The sequence below is a fragment of the Desmodus rotundus genome, chromosome 9, assembly GCF_022682495.2.
Source record: "Desmodus rotundus isolate HL8 chromosome 9, HLdesRot8A.1, whole genome shotgun sequence".
Classification (NCBI taxonomy): domain Eukaryota; kingdom Metazoa; phylum Chordata; class Mammalia; order Chiroptera; family Phyllostomidae; genus Desmodus; species Desmodus rotundus.
This window is the reverse complement of record NC_071395.1, coordinates 51743251-51769370: the sequence shown is the minus strand read 5'-3', so window position 1 is coordinate 51769370 and position 26120 is coordinate 51743251. Positions and strand designations below refer to the sequence as shown.

General features: G+C 39.3%; 1 protein-coding gene across 4 annotated transcripts in view; it reads right to left on the bottom strand.

Moving 5' to 3' along the window:
• The window catches only part of PIWIL2 (piwi like RNA-mediated gene silencing 2), an 83755-nt gene that overhangs the window by 9139 nt on the left and 48496 nt on the right, over positions 1 to 26120 (bottom strand). For all 4 annotated transcript variants that reach the window (XM_053910427.1, XM_071219233.1, XM_071219234.1 and 1 more), the window contains 10 exons: positions 25060 to 25248; positions 24383 to 24467; positions 23622 to 23711; positions 20049 to 20189; positions 18899 to 19012; positions 17531 to 17719; positions 15377 to 15478; positions 14729 to 14845; positions 14123 to 14211; positions 13048 to 13153 (listed from right to left, as the gene is read on the bottom strand). In XM_053910427.1, coding sequence (XP_053766402.1) covers positions 13048 to 13153; positions 14123 to 14211; positions 14729 to 14845; positions 15377 to 15478; positions 17531 to 17719; positions 18899 to 19012; positions 20049 to 20189; positions 23622 to 23711; positions 24383 to 24467; positions 25060 to 25248 — 1222 coding nt within the window. The remainder of the gene's footprint in view (positions 1 to 13047; positions 13154 to 14122; positions 14212 to 14728; positions 14846 to 15376; positions 15479 to 17530; positions 17720 to 18898; positions 19013 to 20048; positions 20190 to 23621; positions 23712 to 24382; positions 24468 to 25059; positions 25249 to 26120) is intronic.

Genomic DNA, 26120 nt, shown 5'->3' with positions numbered 1-26120 from the left:
CTGTCAGCTGATTTCTCCAAAGAGACCTTGCAGGCAAGGAGGGACTGGCAAGAGGTATTCCAAGTCATGAAAGGCAAGGACCTACATCCAAGATTGCTCTATCCAGCAAAGCTATTATTTAGAATGGAAGGGCAGATAAAGTGCTTCTCAGATAAGGTCAAGTTAAAGAAGTTCATCATCACCAAGCCATTGTTGTATGAAATGTTAAAGGGACTTATCTAAGAAGAAGAAGATAGAAAATATGAACAGTAAAAATGACAGCAAACTCACAGTTATTAACAACTATACCTAAAACAAAAACAGAAGAAAACTAAGCAAACGACTAGAACAGGAACAGAACCACAGAAATGGAGATCACATGGAGGGTTATCAATAGGGGAGTGGGAGGGGGAGATGGGGGGAAAGGTACAGAGAATAAATAGCATAAATGATAGGTGGAAAATAGACAGGGGGAGGGTAAGAATAGTGTAGGAAATGTAGAAGCCAAAGAACTTATAAGTATGACCCATGGACATGAACTATAGGGGGGGAATGTGGGAGGGAGGGGGAGGGCAGTATGGAGTGGAGTGAAGGGGTGGAAATGGGACAACTGTAATAGCATAATCAATAAATATATCAAAAAAAACATGAACAACTTATAAAATCAGTATGATTGCAACAATGGCTTGTAACTCTACTTTGTGCTTTTTACTTCATTTAAAAGACTGCAAATTTAAAGAAAAAACTGTTAGTTTAAAACCTAGTATATTACTGTAACTTATGATTTTTATATAACTTAAGGGACAGATAGATTTAAAAGAATTATTAGTTTATATATTGAGACATGTGATACATAAAGATGTAATTTTGTGACATAACAACTGAAAGGAGTAGAATTTTTATATTTTTATTGAAGTTAAGCTGCTATAAAGTCAAATTAGAGTGTTACAACTTTAGGATGTTAAATGAAATCCACATAATAACCACAAAGAAAACAGCTATTGAACATACACAAAAGGAAATGAGAAAGGAATTTAACCAGTAAATTACAAAAAAATCAACTGAACACAAAAATAGTAATGTAGTAAATGAGGGACAAAAATCTATAAAGCATATAGAAAACCAACAGCAAAATGACAGAAGTCCCTCCTTATCAGCAATTGCTTTAAATGTAAATAAATTAAACACTGTGACCAAAAGACAGAGATTGGCAGAATAAATAAAAACACAGGATCTAATTGCCCTGGCCAAGTGGCTCAGTTGGTTGGAGCATTGGTCCATACACCAAGGTTGCAGGTTCGATCCCTGGTCAGGGCGCATGCGGGAAGCAACTAATGATTGCCATTTCTCTCTTACATTGATGTTTCTCTCTCTCTCTCTCTCCCTCTCTAAAAATCAATAAACATATCCTCGGGTGAGGATTTAAAAAATTAAATTGAAAAAAACAACACAGGCTCAGTTAGAGACAAACTGATTGAACATGAAAGAATGGAAAAAGATATTCCATTAAATAGTTACAGAAAGAGACCAGGGTTGGCTATACTAATATTGGACAAAATAGACTTTAAATAAAAAAGGTTAAAAATACTTTAAATAAAAAAAGGTTGTAAGAGACAAAAAGGGTCATTATACATTAATAAAAGGCTCAATAGTACAAGAATATACAATTATTACACAGCTAATGACAGACCATCAAAATATATAAAACAAAAACTCACAGAATTGAAGGGAGAATCATCGGGGAAATGTAAATCAAAACTAAAATAAGATACCATCTTATACCTACTTAGGGTGGCTAATAATGGGGGGATAAAAACAGAAAACAAGGATGTGGAGAAATTGAAACCCTATAAAATGGTACAGCCACTATAAAAAAACATATGGCAGCCCCTTAGAAAATCAAAACTAGGCTAATCATACGATCACGCAATTCCACTTCGGGACTCATACCCTAAAATCTGAGGTCTTGAAAAGATGCAGGTACACCCATGTTCACAGCAGTATTATTCAGAAGAGCTACAACATGGAAGCAACCCAAATGTCCACTGACAGATGAATGGATAAGCAAGATGTGCTATATACATACAATAAATTATTCAGCCTTAAAAGGGGAGGAAATTCTGTTACAGCTGTTAACGTGGAAGAACTTTGAGAATATTATGTTAAGTGAAATAAGCCAGTCACAAAAAGACAAATGCTGTATGATTCCATTTCTATGAGCTACGTAGAATGGTGGAAGTCATGGAGACAGAAAGAAAAATGGTGGTTGCCAGGCGCTGAGGGGAGGAGAGAATGGGGATTTGGTATTTGCACCAAATCTTGCTTTTTCATACACTGGATAAGCTCATTTGACCTATCTTCAAATTCACTCATTATTTCTTCTACCGAATCAAATTTCTGTAAAGCCCCTCTCGTGAAATTTTCATTTATTATATTTCACAATTCCAGGAATTTTTTATACAATTCTTTTGAAAGTTTTTTAAAACCATCTTTACTGATACGTAATTCATATACCATACAATAAGCCGATTTAAAGTGCAAAATCCAATGTTTTTTAGTATATTCACTGACACGTACAACCAAACCACAATCTATTTTATAACTTTTCAATCACCTCATAAAGAAACTCCATATTCGTCAGCCATTACCTCCCTACTCACCCTCCCAACTTCTCCCTACCTTAGCCTCAAGCAACCATAATGTACTTTCTTTCCTCTGTATTTCCGTTATGAATATCTGTTATAAATGAAATCACATACATGATCTTTTGTGACTGGATTCTTTCTGTTAGTGGAACGTTTTCAAGGCTAGAGTATTGTTTGCTATTTGTTTCACGTGTTCTACATTCTTTTTTCTTCCTTGAAATTTTTTTTATTACTATTTTCTCTTCCTCATTGTATAGTTGTATACTCTTTTAGTACTCTTATACTGGCTACCCTAGAAATTACAACACAAAACTTTAGTGTATCAAAGTGTAATATAAATTGGTACTTCCACTTTTACTCAACAATTCAAGGAACTAAAAGCACTGAAATTTCAATGTAGTCCCATTTGTTTTTTCTGTTTCCTTGCCCCAGAAGATAAATCAGAAAAAAATATTACTAACGGAAATGTCGTAAGATTTTACTTATGGTTTTGAGTTTTACATTTAAGTCTTTAACCCATTTAAAGTTTATTCTTGTATATGGTGTAAGAAGGTAGCCTAATTTCATTTACTGCATATAATGTGTCCAATTTTCCCAACACCATTTATTGAATCGACTTCTTTATCGCACTGTCCTTGCCACCTTTGTCATGTATTAATGGACTATATGGGTGTGGGTTTATTTCTGGGCTCTCTATTCCGTTGCACTGACCCACATGTCTGTTTTAATACCATACCCTGCTGTGTTGATTATTAGTCTTGTAGTAGAGTTTGATATCAGGTAGCATGACACAACTTTGTTCTTCTTTCTCTAGATTGCTGTGGCTATTTGGGGCCTTTTGTGGTTCCATATAAATTTTTGGATTATTTGTTGTAGTTCTGTGAAAATGCCATTATTTTCATAGGAAATGTGGTGAATCTATAGATTGCTTTGGGTAGTATGGACATTTTAATGATGCTAATTCTCCCTATAGTTGAGCACAGTATATATATTACCATTTATCTGTTACCTTCTTCAGTTTCTTTCTTCAGTGTCTTGTAATTTTCTAAGACACTAAGGAGGTCTTTTATCTCCTTGGTTAAATTTATTCCTAGGTATTTTTTGATGCAATTGTAAATGAAACTGCTTTGTTAGTTTCCCTTTCTGACAGTTCATTATTGCTATATAAAAATGCAAATGATTTCTGTATACTTTTTTGTATCCTGCTACATTACTGAATCCATTGATCAGTTCTAGTAGTTTTCTGGTGGAATCCTTAGGGTTCTCTATCTACAGTATCATGTCATCTTCAAATAATGGCAATTTTACTTCTTCCTTTCCATTTTGGATGCCTATTATTTCTTCTTTTTGCCTGACTGCTGCGGCTAGGACTTCTGGTACTCTGTTGAATAAAAGAGGTGAAAGTGGACATTCCTGTCTTGTTCCTGGTATTAAGGGAGACCCTTTTAGTTTTTCCCAGTTGAGTATGATGTTAGCTGTGGGTTTGTCACATACAGCCTTTACTATGTTGAGGTATGTTCCCTCTGATCCTAATTTGCTGAGTTTTTTAAAAATCACAAATGGGTGTCAGGTTTTGTCAAATGCTTTTTATGCATCTATTGATATGGTAATATGATTTTTATCCTTTCTTTTATTTATATGGTGTATCATGTTAATTAATTTATTGTACCAACCTTGCATCCCAGGAATAAATCCAAGTTGGTCATGGTGCATGATCTTTTTAAAGTATTGCTGAATTCAGTTTACAAATATTTGTTGATGACTTTTACTATGTTCATCAGAGATATTGGTCTATCATTTTTTTGAGGTGTCTTTATCTGGTTTTGAAATTAGGATAATGCTGGCCTCATAAAATGCGCTTCGCATTTATTTTCCTTACACACTTCGTAGCTATTATTTTATTATCTTGCTTACACTGCTTCCTTTGACAAGTTAGCTATTATTCCATCTTTTGGTCCTTTGATAGGAAACTCTTTTATTTTCCTTTGATATGTATGTCTTTACTTTCACCTGTTTTATATAAGTGTATTTCTTAAGTTTACTTTTATTTTTAATACATCCTATTTGGGATTTGTTAATTTTTTGTATCTGTGCCTTATATCTTCTATCACTTTTGGAATATTCTTTACTATGGTCTTTTCAGATGTTTCCTCTTATACCCTCTCTAACCTCCCTATGGGATGCTTATTATGCATATATTATGTTTTAACTTCACATTCTCCTGTCTGTTGCCCTGTTATATTTTCTAACCTTCCATATCTCAGTGCTTCAGTCTGATTTTTTTCTTTTCTTTTTTAAATTTTATTTATTTTTAGAGAAGAGAAGGGAAGGAGGCAGAGAGGGAGAGAAACATCAATGTGTGGTTGCCTCTCATATGCCCCCTACTGGGAATCTGGCCTGCAACCCAGGCATGTGCCCTAGACTGGGAATGGAACTGGCAACCCTTTGGTTCACAGGCAGGCCTCAATCCACTAAGCCACAGCAGCCAGGGCTCAGTGTGATTTTCTGATCTATTTTTCAGTTGGCTTATTATTTCAATTAAGTCTAAACTATTGTTACCCATGTTTTAATGCACGGAGTCGTGTTTCCCCAAAATTTGTATGTTGAAGTCCTAACCCCTAGTTCCTTTGAATGTGACTGTATTTAGAGATGAAGTCTTTAAAGAAGTTATTAAGCCCTGACTTGAGTGGGTCAGTTGGTTGGGTGCCACTCTGCAAAGCAAAAGGTCGCTGGTTCAACTTCCAGTTAGGACACATGCCTGGGTTTTGGGCTGGTTCCCAGTTGGGCCGTGTGTGAGCGGCAACTGACAGATGTTTCTCTCACACATCAGTGTTTCTCTCCCTCTCCCTCCCTTCTCTCTAAAAGAAATGAATAAAATCTTAAAAAATATTAATAAAGAAGTTGCTAAGTTTAAATGAGGTCATTGGGATGGGCCCTAACTAAACACAGCAAGAGGAGATCAGGACACAGATACACAAGGGGTGAAGACCATGTACCAGAGAGAGAATACAGTACCTACAAGACAAGGACAAAGACCACTAGAGTATACAAACCTACCAGCACCCTGATCTTGGACCTCCATCCTCTAAAACTGTGAGCAGGTGTTTGTCCTTTAAGCCACCCAACTATGGTATGTTGTTATGGAAGCTCTAGCAACCTAATATACCCATCCATTGAGTGTTCAAATTTGTCTAGCATTATTTTCTGTTCTAGAAATTCCAATTGCTTTAATAGTTTCCAATTATTTACTAAAATTCCTAATGTTATCTTTTATCTGTTTGAACATATTCGGTGCACCTATTTTTAAATGTGTCTGATTGCTCAATTAATTGAGTCTTCTGTGGATCAGGATCAATTATTTGTTGTTTTTCTTGGTCTTAGTGTCTTCATTTTTTCTCCATGTGTTATTAGTTATTATCCATTGATTGCCAGACATTGTAGAAACAGTTTGATGCCTAGGATAATGTTAATCTTCCTTCAGAGGGTTTAATTGATTCTGGCAAGTGAGCAGTGAAATTAACAGCTCACCTAAATCCACACTTAAGGACTGATAAATCATAGTTGGTCTACCAATAGTTTTTCATTACTCCTGGTTTTTAGTTCTTTAGATTCACAGCCCAAAGTGGGGAGTGTGCTCAGGACCACCACTGATTTGGGGTCCCTGGTCTCTAAAAACTTTCAAACATCCTGCAAATTCTTTCAACATTTCAGCTGCCTCTTCCAGAATTAGCCTATCTCTAATATGCTAATGTCTAAGCTTCCTGTCATTTTGTATCTTGGCTTTCTTATTCTTTTTTGCTTTATTACTCTTCAATTAAACTTCATATTATCTATCACATAATACATTATATATGTATATATACAAATTTATGTATACATGTATATGTACATATCTATACTTATGTATATACACATATACATGTGTACACATATGTATGTTTAATGAATTTCTTTTTAAATATTGCACGTCAAACATAGCATTTATGATACTGTTAACAGAAATAATGTAGGGCCTAGAATGGTGTTTTTCATACAGAGAAGATTTAAGTTTACTTGTTCCCAGTGTCTGGAGTTGTAGCACTATGAAAAACTTGGGAACACTAGCACTCTGTTATCATATCTGATTTCATGGATTGAAATACTTCTAAGATAAGCTGTAGTTTTTATGTACCTCTCAATCACCCTTAGACCGAAGACGAAGCACTCCTCAGAGAATACTTCTTGAATATAAAAGGACCTCCAAAAATCTGTTCCTCCATTTAAGCAATAAGTACACTGCAAAACTGGTCAAAATCAACTTCTTTGTAACTACTGATAATAACCAAAAGCTCACAACAATGTGAAGAGCATTTATACAATAAAAAGGACTGAATCTCAGTAAGAACAACGATTTTGTTGTGTTTTAACTTGCTCTATGCACACTCCCCTTTTTCTGAAGTAGCTGTTGTACCTGCAGCTTCACTACCATGTTAATGTAGACGTAATCTACCAGTCCCTACAGAGGGCGGAACAAGTTCCAGACATTTTAAAGAATTCTCTGTGCAGCCATTAGCTGGTTACTACGCTAAAAAGGGGGAGGTTTTAGTGGCTATGCACACTTCAGACTACAGAGATCACAGAATCAGGCCAAGAAACTCATCAAACAAGCAACAGTAACAGCAATCCTTGTGTGTGGAGACACAATTTGCAGAGTTGCCATGTTATATTAAAAATATCTACTCTTCAATTAAAATCTGAGACACACCAACAAATAAAGTATGGTCCATACACATGAAAAAAAAAAAGTAGACGATAAAAACTGTCCTATATGTTGGTTTTACTAGACAAGTACTTTAAACCAACTAGTGCAAATACTATCCAAAGAACTAAAGAAAACCACATCTAAAGACCTTAAGGAAAGTATGAGAAGTGTCTCACCAAATAAAGACTATCAATAAAGAGATAGAAATGATAAACAATCAAACAGAAATTGTGGTGTTGAACAGTATAATAACTACAATGAAAAATTCACTAGAAAGGCTTAACAACAGTGCATTTGATCAGGCAGAAGAAATAATTGCAAACTATTGGATAGGTCAATTGAGTTTACCCGGTGTGAGAATAGAAAGGAAAAAAAGAAGGAATAATAAATAAGTGCAGCCTCTGAGACCTGTGAGACACCATCAAGCACACAACATAACAGGAGTCTCAGTAGGAGAGAAAAGGGGGCAAAAGAAATATTTGCACACATGGTAGACTAACAATTTCCAAATCTTAAGAAAAAGTTAACTGCACATCCAAGAAGCCTAAGGAGCACAAAGTAGCATAACTCAAACTTGATCTGAAATATCAGCTCTTCCCTGGGTATCCAGTTTAATGGCCAATCCTGCAGATTTTCAACTTTCCAGCCTCCATAAATGTTAGCCAGGTCCTTAAAATAAATCTCTTTATGCACATATAATACCCTATTGCTTCTGTTTCTCTGGAACAACCATAATACAGAATTAGAACAAAGGAAGAGAGAGACAGACTACAACTATATAGGGACAGAATTTTTTTATATTACTGAAATTAAGTTGGTATTAATCTGAACAAGACTCTTATAAATTTACTAGTCATCAGAAAAAGTATGTGATAAAATCCAACACACTTTTAATATAAAACACTCATCAAATTAGGAATTAGAAGTAAACAGGATAAAGGAAGTTCATGGAAAACACACAGTTAATATACTCAATGGTGAAATCCTTGAAACTGTCCCCTAAAATCAGGAAAAAGACAAGAATGTCTGTTTTCATCACTACTATTCAAACTTGTACTGGAAATTCCAGCCCAAGCAACTAAGCAAAAAGAATTAAGAAAAGAAATAAAAGGCATCAAAATTGTAAAGAAAGAAGTATAACTACCTCTATATGTAAATAATATGATTGTATTATCCCAAAGAATTTTCAAATCCCAAAGATTTTTTTAAAGGGTAATAAATTCAGAAAGCTGTAGGGTTAAAGGTTAACATGTTAAAACAAGTTCTATTCCTATATAACTGTAATGAACAATCTAAAAGTGATATTAATAAAATCATTTCATTTATAATTACAATTGCATCCAAGAGAATAAAATAGCTAGAAATAAATTTTTACCAAGGTGGTAAAATACTTTTACATGGAAACTACCTATAAAGCACTGCTGAAAAATTAAGGTAGAGCTAAATAAACGGAAAGATACCTCAGGGCCATATATTGCCAAGACTGAGTATTATGAAGATGGCAATATTTGCAAAACTATCTACACACTCGATGCAAATCTTATCAAAATTCCATGGCTTTTTTTGCAGAAATGGAAATGCCTATACTCAAATTCATATGGAATTCTAAGTGGCCCTAAATAGCTAAAACAGTATCAAAAAAGAAAGCTGGAAGATTCACACTTCCCAATTTCAAAATTAACTAAAAAGAAAAAGTAACCAAAACAGCATTGTACTGACATAAGGATGGACACAAGACCAGTGGAATAGAATTTAGAGTTCAGAAATAAATTCATACAGGGGGGTACACCATCATGGTGGTGGAAGGAAGCTTGATGTAGGGTGAACACAGAGTACAGTACACAGATGATGTGTTGCAGAACATTGCAGCCGAAACCTATGTAATTTTATTAACCAACGTCACTCCAATGAATTCAATTAAAAAAAAATAAAAAGAAATCCAAACACCTACGGCCAATTGATTTTTAACAAGAATGCCAATACCTTATCACGAAAAAAGAATACAGTCTCTTCAGCAAGAGCTTCTGAGACAAGCAGATAACCACGTACAAAAGAATACAGTTGGACCTCTACCTCACTTCACATGAAGTGTACCTCAGAAGGGATCAAGGACCTAAATGTAAAAGCGAAAGATGTGAAACTGTTAGAAGAAAACACAGGAGTAAATCTCAGATTTGGCAACAGATTCCTAGACACCAAAAGCATAGGAACAAAGTAAGAAAAAAATGAAATGGATATTGTCAAAATTTAAAACTTTTGTGCATCAAATAACATTATTGAGAAAGTGAAGACACCCTACAGAAAAGGCAAAAATATTTGCAAATCTTGTACCAAACAAGGGTCCCATATCCAGAATGTTTTTTAAAAAACCATCTTATAACTCAACAACAAAAAGACAAATAGCTCAATTAAAAAGCAGGGAAAAGATTTGAAAAGACTTTTCCAAAGAGAATACAGAAATGGACGATAAACATATAAACATCACTGGTCATTAAGGAAATGAAAGTTAGTTTAAAAATGAAAAACAAAAAGTGTTACCGAGCACATGGCTCTTAGGAATGTAAAATGGTGCGGCCACTGTAGAAAAGTCTGGCAGTTTCTCAAAAAGTTAAACACAGAATACCGTGTACGGCCCATCAATTTTACTCCTAGGTATATACCCGGAAGAACTGAAAATAGGTACTCTAACAAATACGCAGATAAGCATCTGCGCAGCAGCATTATTCACAACAGTCAACAGGTAGGAACAGTTAAAATGTCCATCAATGATGAATGGATAAACAAACTGTGAAATACACATACAAGGGAATACTCTTCACCCATAAAAAGTAACAAAGTGCTGATATATACAACTTAGATGAACCTTAAAAACATGCTCAGCGAAAGAAGCCAAAAATGGAAGTTCATATATTTTATGATTATTTCTATATAATATATCCCAAATTGGCAAATTCATAGAAACAGAAAGCAAAGCAGATGCTACCAGGAAGTGGGGGGAAAGGTGAATGGGGACTAATTACCCCATCCCAGGACCAGAAAGTGGTTGGAACCAGCAAGCAACTCTCCTGATGTGCTTGCCTGAGGTGGCACCTGGGTCCATGAATGAGTGGATACAATGTGGAAGTGGGCTGAATCTAGACATATTTCTCCTGCACCCTCTGACATGCAAAATACCAGTAAGAACTGCTGTGTGTGCCCAGAAGAGAAACAGAGAATGCAGACAGCGTTCTCCGGGGCAGACTCCAGAGAAAAAGCCCTGCACGGAGCTGGCAAATTGCACTGACCCTGGTGGCTCCAGCGGGCAACAAACAGCTCCTGGGAAAAACAGACACCTCTTCTGGGTTGGGCTTTGCATACCTGCTGGTAGATGCCACTGTTCAAAATACTAAAAAGGACTACAATACAAGATATTTCACCAGTTTAGCTCACCAAGTCACATTTCTTCAGACCTAAGGACACACTTTCATTTTCAGTGTAACAGTTTGACAGAGAATTAGGATGGGCTACTGAAACACTCCATCTCAAACAGAGGGGAGAAAGAAAGGTGTAAGGGCTGGCTATCACCCTTTTTCATGTGTGTAGTCACACTCCACGTGAGTGGGGGCAAGGAAACATCCCACCAGACAGATTCCTCCCCCCTCTATAGGACCCAGGGAAGGAGCTGGGGTGGGGAAGATGCAGGTATCACCACATTTTTCTTTGCTTTCCCCCACAGGAGTGTGACACTCTTTTTCCTACCTGATACAGTGGTTCTTGGATCAGGGAAGCAACTGCAGGTGCCAAAAGCTGGGCGTGTACTCACCTGCCAGAGCATCTGTGGCCAAGCCCCACAAACTGGGTGGCTTGCACAACAGAAATGTACTGTGTCTCAGGGCTAGAGGCAAGAAGTCCAAAATCAAGGCAGGGCTGTTTCCTTCTAAGGCCTATGAGCGTCTTTTCCATGACTTCCTCCTCGCTCCTGGTCGCCTCAGGTATTCCTTTGTGGTCTCCTTGTGTCTTCACATTGCTTTTCCTCTACGTGTGTGTGTGTGTGTGTGTGTCCCCATCTCCTCTCTTCATAAGGACACAGTCACACTGGATTAGGGCCCACTCTAATGACCTCATCTTAACTGGATCACCTGCAAAGGCCCTATTTCCAATAAGGTTACATTCAAGAGTAGGGCTTCAACATCTTTTTGGGGTAGGGGCACAATTCAACCCATAGCCCATAATCTCTAAACCATAAGCTTGAATTATACTTTTACATCTTTATGTTAGAGTTCCTGAGGGCCTGACAGGGTAAACAAACTCTGCTTTCACGCTCTCTGGCAAAACTGAGGTTCACTGGCTCCCCCAAATGTTCGGCATATTCATAACAACATTAGTCAACAAACAGAATGCAATGAAAGGGACACTGCATGACCTTCCAGGCTAAGGTATAAAAGGCAACATGATTTGCACCTGCTCTCTGTCTCCTGCAACATGCAACACTCATGCACTGAACCCAGACACCATGCTGTGAGGACACCCAAGTGAGCAGATGTGGCAAGGCCACATGGAGAGGAACTGGAGTCCACTGTGCCCCGTCCAACTTCCTGTGAACACCACAGATGCTCACTGCATGTAAGTTTTAGAGTAATTTGTTACACAGCATCAATAACCAAAGTGTGCTCAAGTAAATTATAGCCCAGAGGGAAAGATACATAATGATACAAGAAATTCATTTAAGGCAGGATGAGCTAATCATTATACAGAATATAAACTAAGGGCCTTGGGAGAGGAACATAAAAATATGTCTCACAAAGGGCCGGGTTGGGGGAGTGAAGGGAAAGGCTTCACACAAGTAACTTTGGAGCATGGGCCTAAAAGACAGAACTTTGAAGGAAAGCAGTAAGGACAAGAAAAAGGAAGGTGTGGTAGAACTTGGTAGCAAAGTAACATATCACAGGGACCTCCTTAGAGACAAAATTCAACTTTTCCCCTACATAATCTACAATCAATCCTGAAACAGTATCAAACTATTTGAAGGACACCATAAAACACAGTTACTCTAAAAGAAACAAGGGAGAGTTCTAGAGACTGAGTTTAATCACACGAAATTATTAAGTTTCTTGCTGGTTAATCTCCATGCAAAGGGCTAACTCTGACCCTAAGAAGTGAAAGTTACTCACCAGTGCTTGCTTTGATGTACCGGCCAAGACAAAGCCTAGTATTCTGCTTGTTCATTTTTCCAGACCCAGTATCAGCTTAATGACAGCAATTCTCTGTGGTTAGCATTCCTTTGAGTTCTGCGGCTGATTTATAGGGAGGCATTTGTCTTGAACCCAAATGAAAAGAGCCAGCGCCTAATGACAGCCATAAAGCTGGGTAAATCCATAAACTGCTTTAATTGCTGAAATGTACCCCCAGTCTTCCTGATAAGGGCATGAAGACTATGTCTGCAGGCATCAGGCTGACGACCTGGGAAATAATCACTATTTACCAAACCAAATGAAAGCATTCAGCTCTGTAGGCTGCTCTGTACAAGCAGCAGCCTGAGAACAGCCCTGTCAAGCGTCCTGCTCCCCAACAACCAACCCTTTGGTTTGCTTAAGAGACTCACCTTTAAGGTGGGATCCCTCCCACCAAATCAGACTTCCTCTGGAGTGCTCAGGTACGCAGTCCTTTGAACCCTCCAAACTTCAGGATTCCCATTCTCCTCACCTCATAAAACTTTTTTAAGGAGCCCACCAGGCACAGCTTCAGGCTGTCCACAATCTCTTGATGCGGCATCTGGAATACCACTCGTGAAAACCACTTTGTGAGGGTGCTGGGGTGGAGGCAGTAAGGAGAGAGAAAGAGGAAAGCATGAACACACACTCACAGAGAAGGCCCACAGCCTGAATGGCAGTACACATGGGCATCTCTAAGCCCCAGTCCAACAACAGGTAGCAAATTATTTATGTTACATGTGAAGCCACTTACATGTGAAGCCACTTACATGTGAAGCCACGTGTAACACATACCAGTGTGTGTGTGTGTGCGCGTGTGTGCGCACCATACACAGAATGTAAAAATACAGGCATAGTTGTGGATACTTGCCGCAAAACTGCTGCCAGCTGAAAAAAATGGACAGTGTAGAGATCCACCAATAGAGGACTACTTAAGTAAGCAGTGCTGTGGCATACAGTAAACTCCATACAAGAGTTAAAGACAATTGGTTGAGAATTATTTGTATTAAGATGGAAAAATGTCCAAAACATACAGTTTAAGTACAAAAATCAAGCTGAAGAACAGTATACAAAGTACTATGCCACTTGTACATACGTATACACAGCAGCTGTGTGTGCCAGTATATGCATAAAAGAGAATCTGAAAGTATGTATACAACAAACCTTAGGTAGTGGTTAACACAAAATGAACCATACAAAGCTCACTTTTAAATTTCAACAGATATTTGCATGGGCATGCCTTAACTTTACAGTCAAAACAAATAAAGACCCCTTCACTTCTAGGGGGAAAAAACACCACTGACAAGACACAGCCCCCATTCTGAAGGAGACTACATGGCAGCCAAGGAACAGACTTACACATGTGACGAGTCTGGTAAAGAGACTGTGTCAGCTAATAATGCAGGAAGACAGAGGAGGAAGGAATTGAGTATACTTCCATGTGTCGGGTAAAAGAAAGTATACTTTTACTATAATATGAAATGCTCAAAAACATTTGCTGTATTTATGAGAAGATTAGCTATCAAGACGAGGTAACCAAACAAAGTGGCACAGTGCAAGGTGCTTACAGGTTGATGCTTGCCACGAAGCCGACTACGGAGCGCATGCCCCTGCTGGGGTCATGGTAGACATCCATCCCGATCACCATTAACTGTTTCTGAGTTAGGAAACAAAAAATGAATGAAAAAAAATCTTTAATTATTATCTGAACCCCCAAGTAACATATGAAAGTAAGTTCTGGGAAAGGCACACAACACAAAGTCAGAGACGTGGACCAGGGACCAGCACCCTGTTTCTGTAAGGACTAGAGGTAACTAAACCTCTGAGGCTGTGTGGGCCTCATGTCTCCGCAGGAACTGCTCAGTCCACCACGGCAGCACGAAAGCAGCTACAACAGTCCTCTAAGGAGTTCGGTATCTTCCAATAAAACTGCATTTAAGGACACTGACCACTGAACTTCATGTAATTTTAATCTGTCAAAAAATATTAGCTTTATTTTTGTTTCACCATTTAAAAAATGCAAAAACCATTCTTAGCTCATGGGCCACACGAAAACAGGCAATGAGCTCCACTGAGACTACTAAGCACTGAAAGTAGGGCTAACCCCACAAGGAAAACAGGCAGGATTCTCTGGAGAGCTGACTTGAATGAAGATGTATCTCAGCATCACTCACCAGAGGAATATCCACTCCCCAGAGCTCACCGCCCAATTTACAGTTAATCTGAAGTAAAATTTTCTGTGCCACACTCCGAAGCTTGGTGGGCTGACCAATGGTTCGGGCATTGATGACCTATAACACAGGGACCAAAAGGTATAGGGAAAGAAGACACTGTCAACCTCTCAGACAATGTAAACAATTCAAAGTATATACTCTATTTGTTTAAGAAACTCCAGTTAATACACTTTGCATTAGTAGTTCTAATTCTAGGATTTCTAGGCACACACACACAACACAAACACAAACCAAAATTGAAAAAAACAAGCAAAAACCTTCAAAAGATCTCATGCAGACTAAAAATTTTTTCAACCTTCAGAGGAAAACAGCTTTCCCCTCTTTGAGTGAAGCCTGTACTCTCAGAACCCAGTAATGGGAAACCACTTGGAGACTCAACCTCGGAACACGCTAAAGTACTCATCTGGGAACCCGAAGGCAGCCATCTGCTTCTCCGGGTTACTCTACTAAGGGGAAGGTTTTTAGGAGGATCTACACATGCTGGCTTCTAACAGTTACTTCAGTCTTTTTGCACACAAATACCCACTCTTTTCCAAGCGCCGAGGGAGGCCGGTTTCCGCCTGCACCTCCTGCACGGCTCCCACTCACCTGCGAAGGCACTGGAGCCTGCACACAGCACAGCTTCTTAATGGCTCCATAGAGGTCGTCACGTGTGCCCATGATGATGCACACAACCATCTGAATCTTCCCCTTGAGGAGATAAAAGTATACACAAGTCAGGCTTGGGAACGCTGACAGGGCTCCAGGCAGAGGCAGTTTGAGAGTCTGCAAAGCCAAGGCACCTTTAACGTAGAGAGAGAACTAAAACCGAGGTGGTGGACATTCTAATACAGAAAAGGATCCTTGAACTGAATGTTGGTTCCAGGGCTTCTTTGCACATATACGTAATATGTTACCAAAAATCACTGAGAGCTGAGTATCTCAAATGAGTATCTCATTTATTTATTTATTAGGAAACAAGATGTCTGGAAAAGGACCAGACTTGAAAATATGCAAAGGTTACTTATTATATGCTGCTTTCAATTCCCTGCAATGTTTTTACCACTCTCTTTAGTAAACTAAGCATCTTATTATACCCATATCACAGAACTTTGAGGACACATGGAATTCAATACCTCAAGAAATAATTCAGGGCCAAATGAAGATGAAAATAAAGCTACTGCCAAATCCGTAGGTAGCGCTCCTTCTCTCTGGTTAGAAGAGAGATGATAATGCCAGCAGCACATCCCGTTATCAGCACCCTCCACCCCTCACTGCTTCAGAGATCCAGTACTAAAAATACAGAATCTTTCAAGTCTGAATAAATAAAAGTAGCAGTCCGGTGAAATAGGTTGGTCAAAATGGCTATAAGAGGTAAGTCAATACTAGTCTACTAGAAATCAAATCACTGTTAGATAAAGACTTCTCAGAGGACGTTCCAGCAATCACATCAAAGAACTTCCGAAGTCACGTAGAACACAGGCTGCACACGGGGAGCCTATTACGGGCTGGATCTAACAAACAGATGTGGTCTTCAGTCCCTACAATGACTCGTAAGGGTTTTTTTTATTGTTAGCACTTTAACATAGGGAAGTGCACACATATGTGAATCTAGGTTTTTGGCTTCTATTGGAAAAAAAATAGACAAATTAAAAATCAATTTGACAATGCTGGGCTTTTATCTGTAGTCATGGGGTTTACTCTTTTTAGTTCATCATAGTCCCTCCCAGCCCACTCCACTCATCTGTGTTATTGATCTGGCTCCAGTAGACATCTGAGTTTGTGACCCCTAACAAAGAGAATAATAAAACAGAACGCTGTAAAGATTATAGAGCGACAGCAATACCAAAATGAGTTGAATCTGGTACACATTATGAATGAAATTCCTATCAACACTGCCTGAAAATGCCGGCAGTACACTCAGGAAGAGAACACGAGTGATCTAAACTGGGTTGTTCCTATGGATGCAGAGCAGACTTTATCAATGACCAGGCTCAGCTGCAGGGGCTGGGGGTGGGGGGTTGTTGCACAGCAGAGTACAGCAGGCATGGAAGTCGGGAGGAACTACAAAGAGAAAGAAAACAGGAGTGTGCCGCTATAGATGGATACACCGAGTGCTGGGTCAAACACAGAAAGCTAGGATACCAAGTTAATCTAATTCTAGTACTGATCCCAGAAGAACTGATCTTCAATTCAAGGACTAATTACCTCCAAAAACTTTCCTCTGCTTTGTTTCCTCCTTAATCTTCTTCCTCTGTTTCACTTACACACAAGTAAGAGCTACAGGCCTGAACTACTCAAGTTGGGAGGACTATGACCTGCTCAGCTCCAGTGATCCTGATCGGCCATCAGCACTGAGCTGATGGGCCACCTGCCAAGTTCATCACTAGAGCAATTTGAATCTAGAGCCAGACCAAACTGGAACAGCTCAGTACTGAATCGTGCAAGACGGCACCCAGCCAAAGAAGTTGCTTTCTGAGCACGAAATGTCCTATATAGATAAACTAAAGTGAAGTCAGCTATTCCGAGCCACTTACGTGACGAACAGAACCCTAGCATGAGAGTGCCAACATAAAACGAGAGAAGCAAAATTAACTGACAGACATAAAGACTATTTTAGTCAGTATTTCACATGCACATGAGTAAGACACAGGTTTCTGAACAGCATCACAGCAGACTGATAACCACGGTGTATTTAAAATCAAGTATTCAAAGTATTTTAGAACAGACATCCTATAAATCTACTCAAATTAAATTGATTACCTCTGCTCTCAGCATGGATTGAATGGTTCTGACATAGGTCTCGGTTCGATCATCCTTTAGTTCAACCCAGGCTGGCGGACTCATGCGCATGCCAATGGGGCCAGCTATCTTCTCTAACATGTTAACCAGTTCTCGGGCCTGGTCCATTGCTCTCTTTGGGTAAAAGAGTGCCCAGAAATGCATGGGGACCTAGGAACAACCACAGGCTATTTTTAGTACCTCCCATAAAACTCACACCCCAGAGATGTTACTAGAAAATAAATTGCTTTTCACTCTCTTGGCTTGAGTTCTGCCTTATCTACATCCGATTAAACACTGATGTGTCTGGTAAGTCAATCAGGGTATGGAATACTACACAGCAATGAGAATGGAAGCTCTACAACCATACCTAACAATACGAGTAAAACTCACTAACACAAGGTTGCAGAAATAAGGCTGGACATACAGGAATGTTTACTGTATGGTTTCGAGTACGAAAACAATTGAAACAACACATGCTCTCCTCTTGGGAGCACACCTGAGCCTCCCTCCTCCACCTCTTCCTCCCCCTGGCTCATTGTCTCTGCCCTTCTCTCCTCTAAGCTCCAAGGGCTCTTCTTTTGCTCCTGTAACTTGTTTCCTGAGCCCACACAGCCCAGCAGGCTCACTTCACCTACCTCTGCAACTTTCTAAACAAACTCTCTTTCAATGTGGGGGGAAAAAAAAAAAAAACAGCTGAAGCAAATCTATGCTGTCAGAAGTCAGGGTGGTGGCTACCTGGGGTGTGTGTGAGGATGAGAGGTAGGTAGGAACTAGGAGCGTGAACAGGCACTCCTGGGGCTCTGGTGAAGTTCTGTTTCTTAACCCTTTGTTTTGAATACACAGGTCTATTTAACTTGTGAAAATGCATCAAGCTATACACTTAAAGGTACAATTTTTTTTCTTTAAATAAAAAGTTTAGAAACAGATGTGTGTATTTTACATGTGGCCATAAGGACCAGGTTAGCTGAAAACATTTAAAAATAATTACACACCATTTTGTTCTTTGGTTCTCTTGATAGGCAACTGTTTTAATTTTGCTTGTTTCATGAATAAAAACACCTCCCAGAATCCCCCAGGCAGAAAGAGGGGGTAGAGAAAGGAAGAGTGGGTGGTAGGCTGGCTCTACATGCATTACCAAAGCAATTTATTTTCTTTTCCTAAGTCCATGGGCTTACCTCTAACAACTCATCACCTTATTTTCTTTGAGGGACCCTGTTTAGTAGATAATTAAGGATGGGAATTCAGTTGAACTTTCTATCAAAATGAAGACACTAAATCTTCCTCCTTCCTATTTTCCATCATTTCAGGAATACTGGTCCTCTCTCCACTACCCTGAAAATCACTTACAGTCAAGATGGAAAGGTCTCTGGTTACTTCCTTAGTCCAGTTTACTTCCTGAGATGTGATAAATGAAGTAGTTCTTAAGTTAATTCTTTCCATTGGCAGAACACGTCCTTCAATCTAAACAGAAAGAAAGCACCTATGATCCGAACCATCTGCAAACACTATATAGAAAACTGCCGACACCGTTCTCTCTGGGGACGCTCAGCTCCACAACACAGACTGTCCTGTAATTGCCAACACGTCTCCCAAGAAAGGGAATAGAAAATGCTGTCTTTTTAGAAGCAGAGAATGCATGCGAAACAACTATAATTTCAAGGTGAACAGGAACATAATCTTTAAATATACTTTAAGGGAAAAATTGAAAGTAGAAAATTAAAGGTAAAATTTCTTAATGCTGAACATAAACTACTATTCTACTTTATACAAAGGAAAAGCTGGAAGGAAAAAGCATAAACATAATGAAAGAACAAATTAACATTGAGAATAACAAATCAGTTAGACCTAAATGTCCCAAAACAGGACAACAATTAGGTTGATGATATATCAATATAATGGCCTATTTTTGAAATCTTTAAAATCACTTCCTAACTATAATCCTGTTTTTGCAAAAAAAAAAAAAAAGAATGATAAGGTATGCACCATAGAAAACTAAGTAAGTCCATAGTCAGCAGTGATTATCTCTGGGGAAGTAATTATGGAGAATTTTTACTTTCCATAACTTCTACTATTCAGTTCTTTAAAAAAAACATTAACGCACTTTATCTATAATCAAAAAAATTTTAATGGTTTTCTGAACATTATAAAAGTCTATTTAACACAATGAATAATGATATATTAGCAAAAGTGTAAAGAATCAGACTCATGTTTATGAAAGTAATTTGGGCTGGAAAACTGAAAATGTGGTAACATTTAAGTCAATAACCCTTTTGCTACCTAATTGACTGGAAATTAACAGTTAGGATTCCTGGGAAATACAGAGGAAGAATCTGTAAATAGTAGACAAATTAAGTCCAAGAAATTCAAGTATTATGACTAGGACCAAAAAAAAGGAAAAAAATAAAGAACTCTAAAATAAAGAGAAGATAGGAAGCTACCACTGAGTCTCACAAAGCTCGAATTGCTGGTTCCTATCCCATCACATCTTCTGGGTTACCTTATGTACATCATTCTGCAGATAGAGTCCCCAACGTGTTAGTTCACTGTTGGCTGTCTCATTCTTTGAAATTTTCTGTATCAAGCATTCCAAAGCACTATGGTGCTGTTTGGGGCTCAGGTTGATGTGCTGGGTCAAATCCTAAATACAATTAAAATGAAGATAATTAGTTTTAAGTACTACTTTCTTCGGCACGAGGTTAAATAAACCCCAATGAGTCTTAAGTGTTTTCTTTTTTCTAAATATATTTTATTGATTATACTACTACAGTTGTCCCTTTTCCCCCTTTGCCTCCCTCTGCCTGATACCCCCCTTCCACTCCACAATCCCCGCCTTAGTCCATGGGTCATACATATAAGTTCTTTGACTATTTCATTTCTTATACAGTGCTTAACATTACCCTATTTTGTACCTACCAATTTGTACTTAATCCCTGTACCTTCTCCCCATTCTCCCCCTTGCCCCTCCCAGCTAGTAACCCTCCAAATGATCTTCATACTATGACTGTTTCTGTTCTGCTTGATTAGTTTGCTTTTTAGATTCAGCTGTTGATAGTTGAGAATTTATTGCCATTTTAATGTTCATAGTTTTGAATTTCATTTTCTTAGGTAAGTCCCTTTAACATTTCATATAGTAATGGCTTGGTGATGATGAACTCCTTTAGTTTTACCTTGTCTGTGAAACACTTTATCTGCCCTTCCATTCTAAATGATAGCTTTGCTGGATAGAGTAATCTTGAATGTAGGTCATTGCTTTTCATCACTTTGAATACTTCTTGCCAGTCCCTTCTAGCCTACAGTTTCTTTTGAAAAATCAGCTGATAGTCTCATGGGAACTCCTTTATAGGTAACTCTCTGCTTTTCTCTTGCTGCTTTTAAGATTCTCCCTTCAACCTTTGACATTTTAATTATGATGTGTCTTGTCTTGGTGTGGTTGTCTTTGGGTCCAACTTATTTGGGACTCTCCTGCTTTCCTGCAGTTGCACGTCTATTTCCTTCACCAAATTATGGACGTTTTCTTTCATTAGTTTTTCAAATAAGTTTTCAATTTCTTGCTCTTCCTCTTCTCCTTCTGGCGCCCCTATGATTCGGATGTTGGATGTTTGAAGATGTCCCAGAGGCTCCTTAGTCTATCCTCATTTTTTGAATTCTTTTTTCCTTCTTGCTGTTCTGATTAAATGCTTTTTTCTTCCTTGTGCTACAAATGTTTGTTTGATTCTTGGCTTCATCCCCTCCACTGTTGGTTTCCTGTAGATTTTTCTTTATTTCACTTACTGTAATGTTCATTTCTGCCTGAGTCATTTTCTATGCTGTTGCTGTACCCAATGAGTTCTTTCAGCATCCTGATCACCAGTTTTGAACTCTGTATCTGACAGATTGCTTATCTCCATTTTGTTTAGTTCTTTCTGGAGTTTTGTTCTATTCTTTCATTTGGGCCATATTTCCTTGTCTCCTCAATTTGGCAGCCTCCCTGTGTTTGTTTCTGTGTATTAGGTACAGGCGCTCCAACTCCCCGTCTTAGTGGCGTGGCCTATTATAGAAAAGTGCACCTGTAAGTTTTATGGGGCAGGGCCTTAGGTAATTGCCAGGGTGGGGCAACCCATGTCCCTGCTCTGTGGCTCTACGTGGAGGAAGGCTCACAGAGGGGATGATGCTGCTTGCTGCCTGGCCTCTGGATTTTTGCCTGGGAAGAAGCTATCCCCCAGTGCTCAACCTGTTGCCAGTCACTTCAATTTCTCACCAGTATGCCACTGGTGCCTTTCCGGCTATTGCTCTGGTGCTGAATCCCAGAAGGGTTGGGTCTGCGTAAGTCCTAGGACCCTCGCAGGCCCTTCAGGGGAATCTGCCCATTCTCCTGAGAATGGTGCAGTTTCTTACGCTCTCCCAACCCCCACTGGTTTTTATAGCCAGAAGTTATGGGAACTTATCTTCCTGGCGCTGGAAACCTGGGCTGGGGGTCTGGTCTGGGGCTGAGATCCCTCACTCCTGAGGCATCCCTCCCAATTTTTATCCATCGTGTGTGAATGTGGGACCACCCGTCCCACATCTCCGTGCCTTGTGTCTCCGCCCCTCCTACCTGTCTGAATGAGTGTGGCTTCTTTAAATCCTTGATTGTTGGACTTCCATACAGCTCGATTTTCTAACAAATCTGGGTGATACTTGTTTTATAGTCTAGTTGTAATTTTTGCTGTTCATTGTGTGAGGAGATGAAGCGTGTTTACCTACACCTCCATCTTGACCAGAAGCTTCAATATTTTCATAAGAAACCTTCCCATTGAAATCTACAGAAATTTTCAAATATCTCTAAGGACTTTAATAAACAGCTCTTGGTAATGTTAATAAGGTATAAGATTAAAATTTTAATCATGAAAGAATTTTAAATGTTATTTCTTTCTCCCTCATGACATCTAAGTCTTACCTCTTTTTCAATGCCATGTTCTGAATTTAAAATTCCTAAAAGATTATATGAAACAAGAGCAAAGGGGGTATGATTTTACCTATTTAATATTTGGGAAACATAACAGAATGGAAAACCACATCCAGCCTTATATTTTATGCCATACTGCAGCAGCCACTTAATGTCACTTTTTTTGTCCAGAGATTAGCCAATGACAGTTGCTTTCTAAATATTTATTGCTGAGTAAATATCTAAGAAGTGTGCAACAAGTATGTGCAAAGATTCTGAATCAAATTATGTGGATTCTGTATTTATCTATTTATTCTTCTGGGACTAACAAATCATATAGCTGTTATTCCCCGAGAGGCAGTCCAGGTAAGTCTACAAAGCTATACAGATAGCTCTGTGGTCATAAAGTCATTAGGCAACTGGGAGTTTTAAGGAAGGACCCCTGACCCGCAGATTAAAAGCAGAAGTATCAGAAGGTATACATGAAAGAAACCTCTTACAGGAATTTTAAGTGTCGTCATGTCCAGCCCTTTATGATGTTACTAACAATCCTGTGTGGCATCTGAGACCAGCACAGTCCAAGGATCAGATGGACAAGGGCTGGAGGAATGAGGCAGCAGTGGGTCTCGTGCATGGAGCGCGCCAGCAGCCACAGACAACGTGCAGGTGAAGCACTCAGCATCTGGACTCATCTGCTCCTCAGCTATTTCCTACAGAAACTGAGCCTAAAACTTCCAGCATACCTCAGGCCCCACAAGATTAAACTTCTGTCCTTTTACCTCATCCTCTGACTTGCTCACTTTCTCCTACATCATCTCCTCCATCCATTCAAATAAACTGGATTTATAGAAATGTTCAAAAAATTCAGTGCTCTCAAAGAATCTCATTTATGACCAAATGACCAGTTTACAGTCATCCACTGGATTGGTAATGGAGAGTTATGTTTCCTTTTACCTTATAATCCAGTCACACGACTGTTCTAACAACCTTCAAAAAGAAGCTCAAATTGGCTTTTTCAGTGTGTGGGAAGGGTCGTGGACCGTGTTTACAGGAAGGAAAACTGGAGCTTGGGGGAATGGACCTCCCCAGGTAGAGATGTATGCCTGGCACAGGTTTAGCTCAATCCACTGTTGAAACGGCCTCCTGCTCAAAGCAGGTGTTTCTCACCTTCATGGCCCTGTAGTCCTTCTTCATCTTCTCGGGGATCCCAGTCATGAAGGAGAGCTCGGGCAGCAGCAGGATTTCACCTTTTAGCAGCTTTGAAGAGAGATCGGAGAAGGGAAAGTAAGGCAGTAAAGGAGGATCCTGTTCCCCTGCCCTGTATAGGACATGCCATGCCCAGGGCTGGCCCAGCAAGGCTATCACTGGCAAACCAAGGAACATAAAACCCTGGAGGGCAGCAAATCACTGCAGGTATTTTACCATTTCTTCTCAGTCACAACACTTATAGCGGTTGTATTAGGTAAAGGGGAAAATACTGAAATTGTCAAAAGAAGAGAAAGAACTAGAAAAAAAATTCTGTCCCTCTTGAGCCTCCAGACAAGCTAAGACAACACAGCCTATCAGGATGGTGCATCTACCTTATCTTAGCCTGTCAGTCTATAGCATTCACACTTAAGACAAAAGAGTCAGGTGTCAAAGTATTTACCCCCCAGCCCTCTTAAAATGGCTAAAACTTCCCTAATGAACCCAGTGTTTTGATCTTCTTTAGCAGAAAATTTTTGTGATTCCTTAATCTAACTCACTCACGTGACCATTTAGCTCATTATGGAGACCCCAAAAGCAAACCCTACAGAGGTGGCACCTCTGGCTAGAAAACACAGACAAAACTCTGCAACAGCCTTCTCCAGCCACACCGTAATCATTGCTGCTTGGCTCCCAAGGGTGTGAAGAATGCCAAGAGCAGCTGATGGATTCCCCCAACTCACCGTCCCTTGGCTATTTTGTCTCTCACTGGGTCTGTGGATCAGCAGTGGCTGGTCCTCTTCCTTAATTGTGATCCCATAGTTTTTGCTACAGTAAGATAAAAGCAGGAAAAAATTTCAGAATCAACATCACTATCACTACACTCATAGCAACATAGTCTGAGTCTTTTAACCAGGTCTGAGGCACAAATTTTCATAATACCCTTGTCAAGGGCCATCTTAAACTCATCACAGCATATCTGTAATTGGAAAAGGGTTCAAATTACTGCTGCAATTAAATAGAGGAGGAACAGGCTAATGGTCAAGGAAAGAATTTGTTTAAAACTGCATCAAGCTAAAGGGCTTCGGCAACTAGAAGGGCAAAATGAGAGTCGAATGATTAATGACTTGCATTTAATCTCTCCAACCAGACTTCTAACCAAACCAGCAAAGGAAATACAATTCAAAAGTCCTGAGAATAATTCATGAATTAACTTCCAAAAGTACTAAAAGTAATGAAACTGTACAGGTGGCATATTGAAGTCCAATCTCACAAAGACGTTCATTCATTCTCAGGCACACTGCCAATCCAATTATTTTAAGTGTCCCATTTTATGCCTCCATAGAACGCAGTTATCTTGACACCAAATGGTAGTCTGTGTCCTCCCCCCACCCAACACCAAGCCACTTCTTCTCTCCACCTGTAGTATTCCAAGAATGTGATCTCCTTCCCATCAGACAAGGTGAAGGTATCTTTTGGAGTCTTATTCCAATCCACATCATCAATACGGTAGGTCCGATTGTTGTACCGGGTTATAACAATATTGCCAACCAGAAGCTTGGTGCACTCATCCTGGAAGTTTTCTTTGTCCTGCTGATAAATGGCATGCCTTGGGAAAGAGACAAAAGACTTGTGGATCACATTTGCCTACACAGAGCTGTATGAAAGGGATGGGGAATGCAAATAAGTACTTCACGGGTACACTCACAGCTATAAGCACCAAAAGGCTCCACCTTTTCCACCCCTTTTCTTTTTAACATTACAAAAAAAACTCAACAAAAATACTGAAAGGATTAAAAATCAAATTAAAAACAGCAACTACAAATTAATAAAAATCACTGTATTCCTTAAAATAAGGTACTTCAGTCATCAAAATGATCATTATTTTGTATCATCATTATTAGGGTATAGTCTACAGAGGGACAATAAAAGGCTCCTTAGACTACACCTGTCCCTCCCAGCTGAAGGAAGACACTACAGTACTCATCAGAAGGGCAGCACTGGTGAAGATGCTAAAGATGCGGAGATGAAAAGACAAATGTACCCTTGCGGTAACCTCTCTAATGGTGCCATAAACAAAGCAACACAGGAAACTTGCAAAAGCATGTCTGAATATGCCCAGGAGTCAGGCAAAGTTTACAGAGGCAGCTGATACCTGAAGAAGCAATGTGCCAGGCAGAGGCCCCGGGGCAGAGGAATGAGTGACACTCCAGGCAGAGGTGGTGGTATGCAGGGGACAATTAGGGACCTGGGACTGGGGAGGGCAAGTAGGTGAAAGAGGGACAGAGGATGCTAAGTGCAGGTTACAGACACATAGGTTTCAAGTGTGAACCGCCTTGTAAGTTAAGGAGCAGAATCTGGACTCTTCTCTGTGGGCCAGGGTCACCAGGGAATGAATATTCCTCAGGAACACGAGTCCCCTGAGAGGTCATGAGGGGGTGAAGTAGGTCCCACAATCAAAAACACTGAATCCCTTTTGCA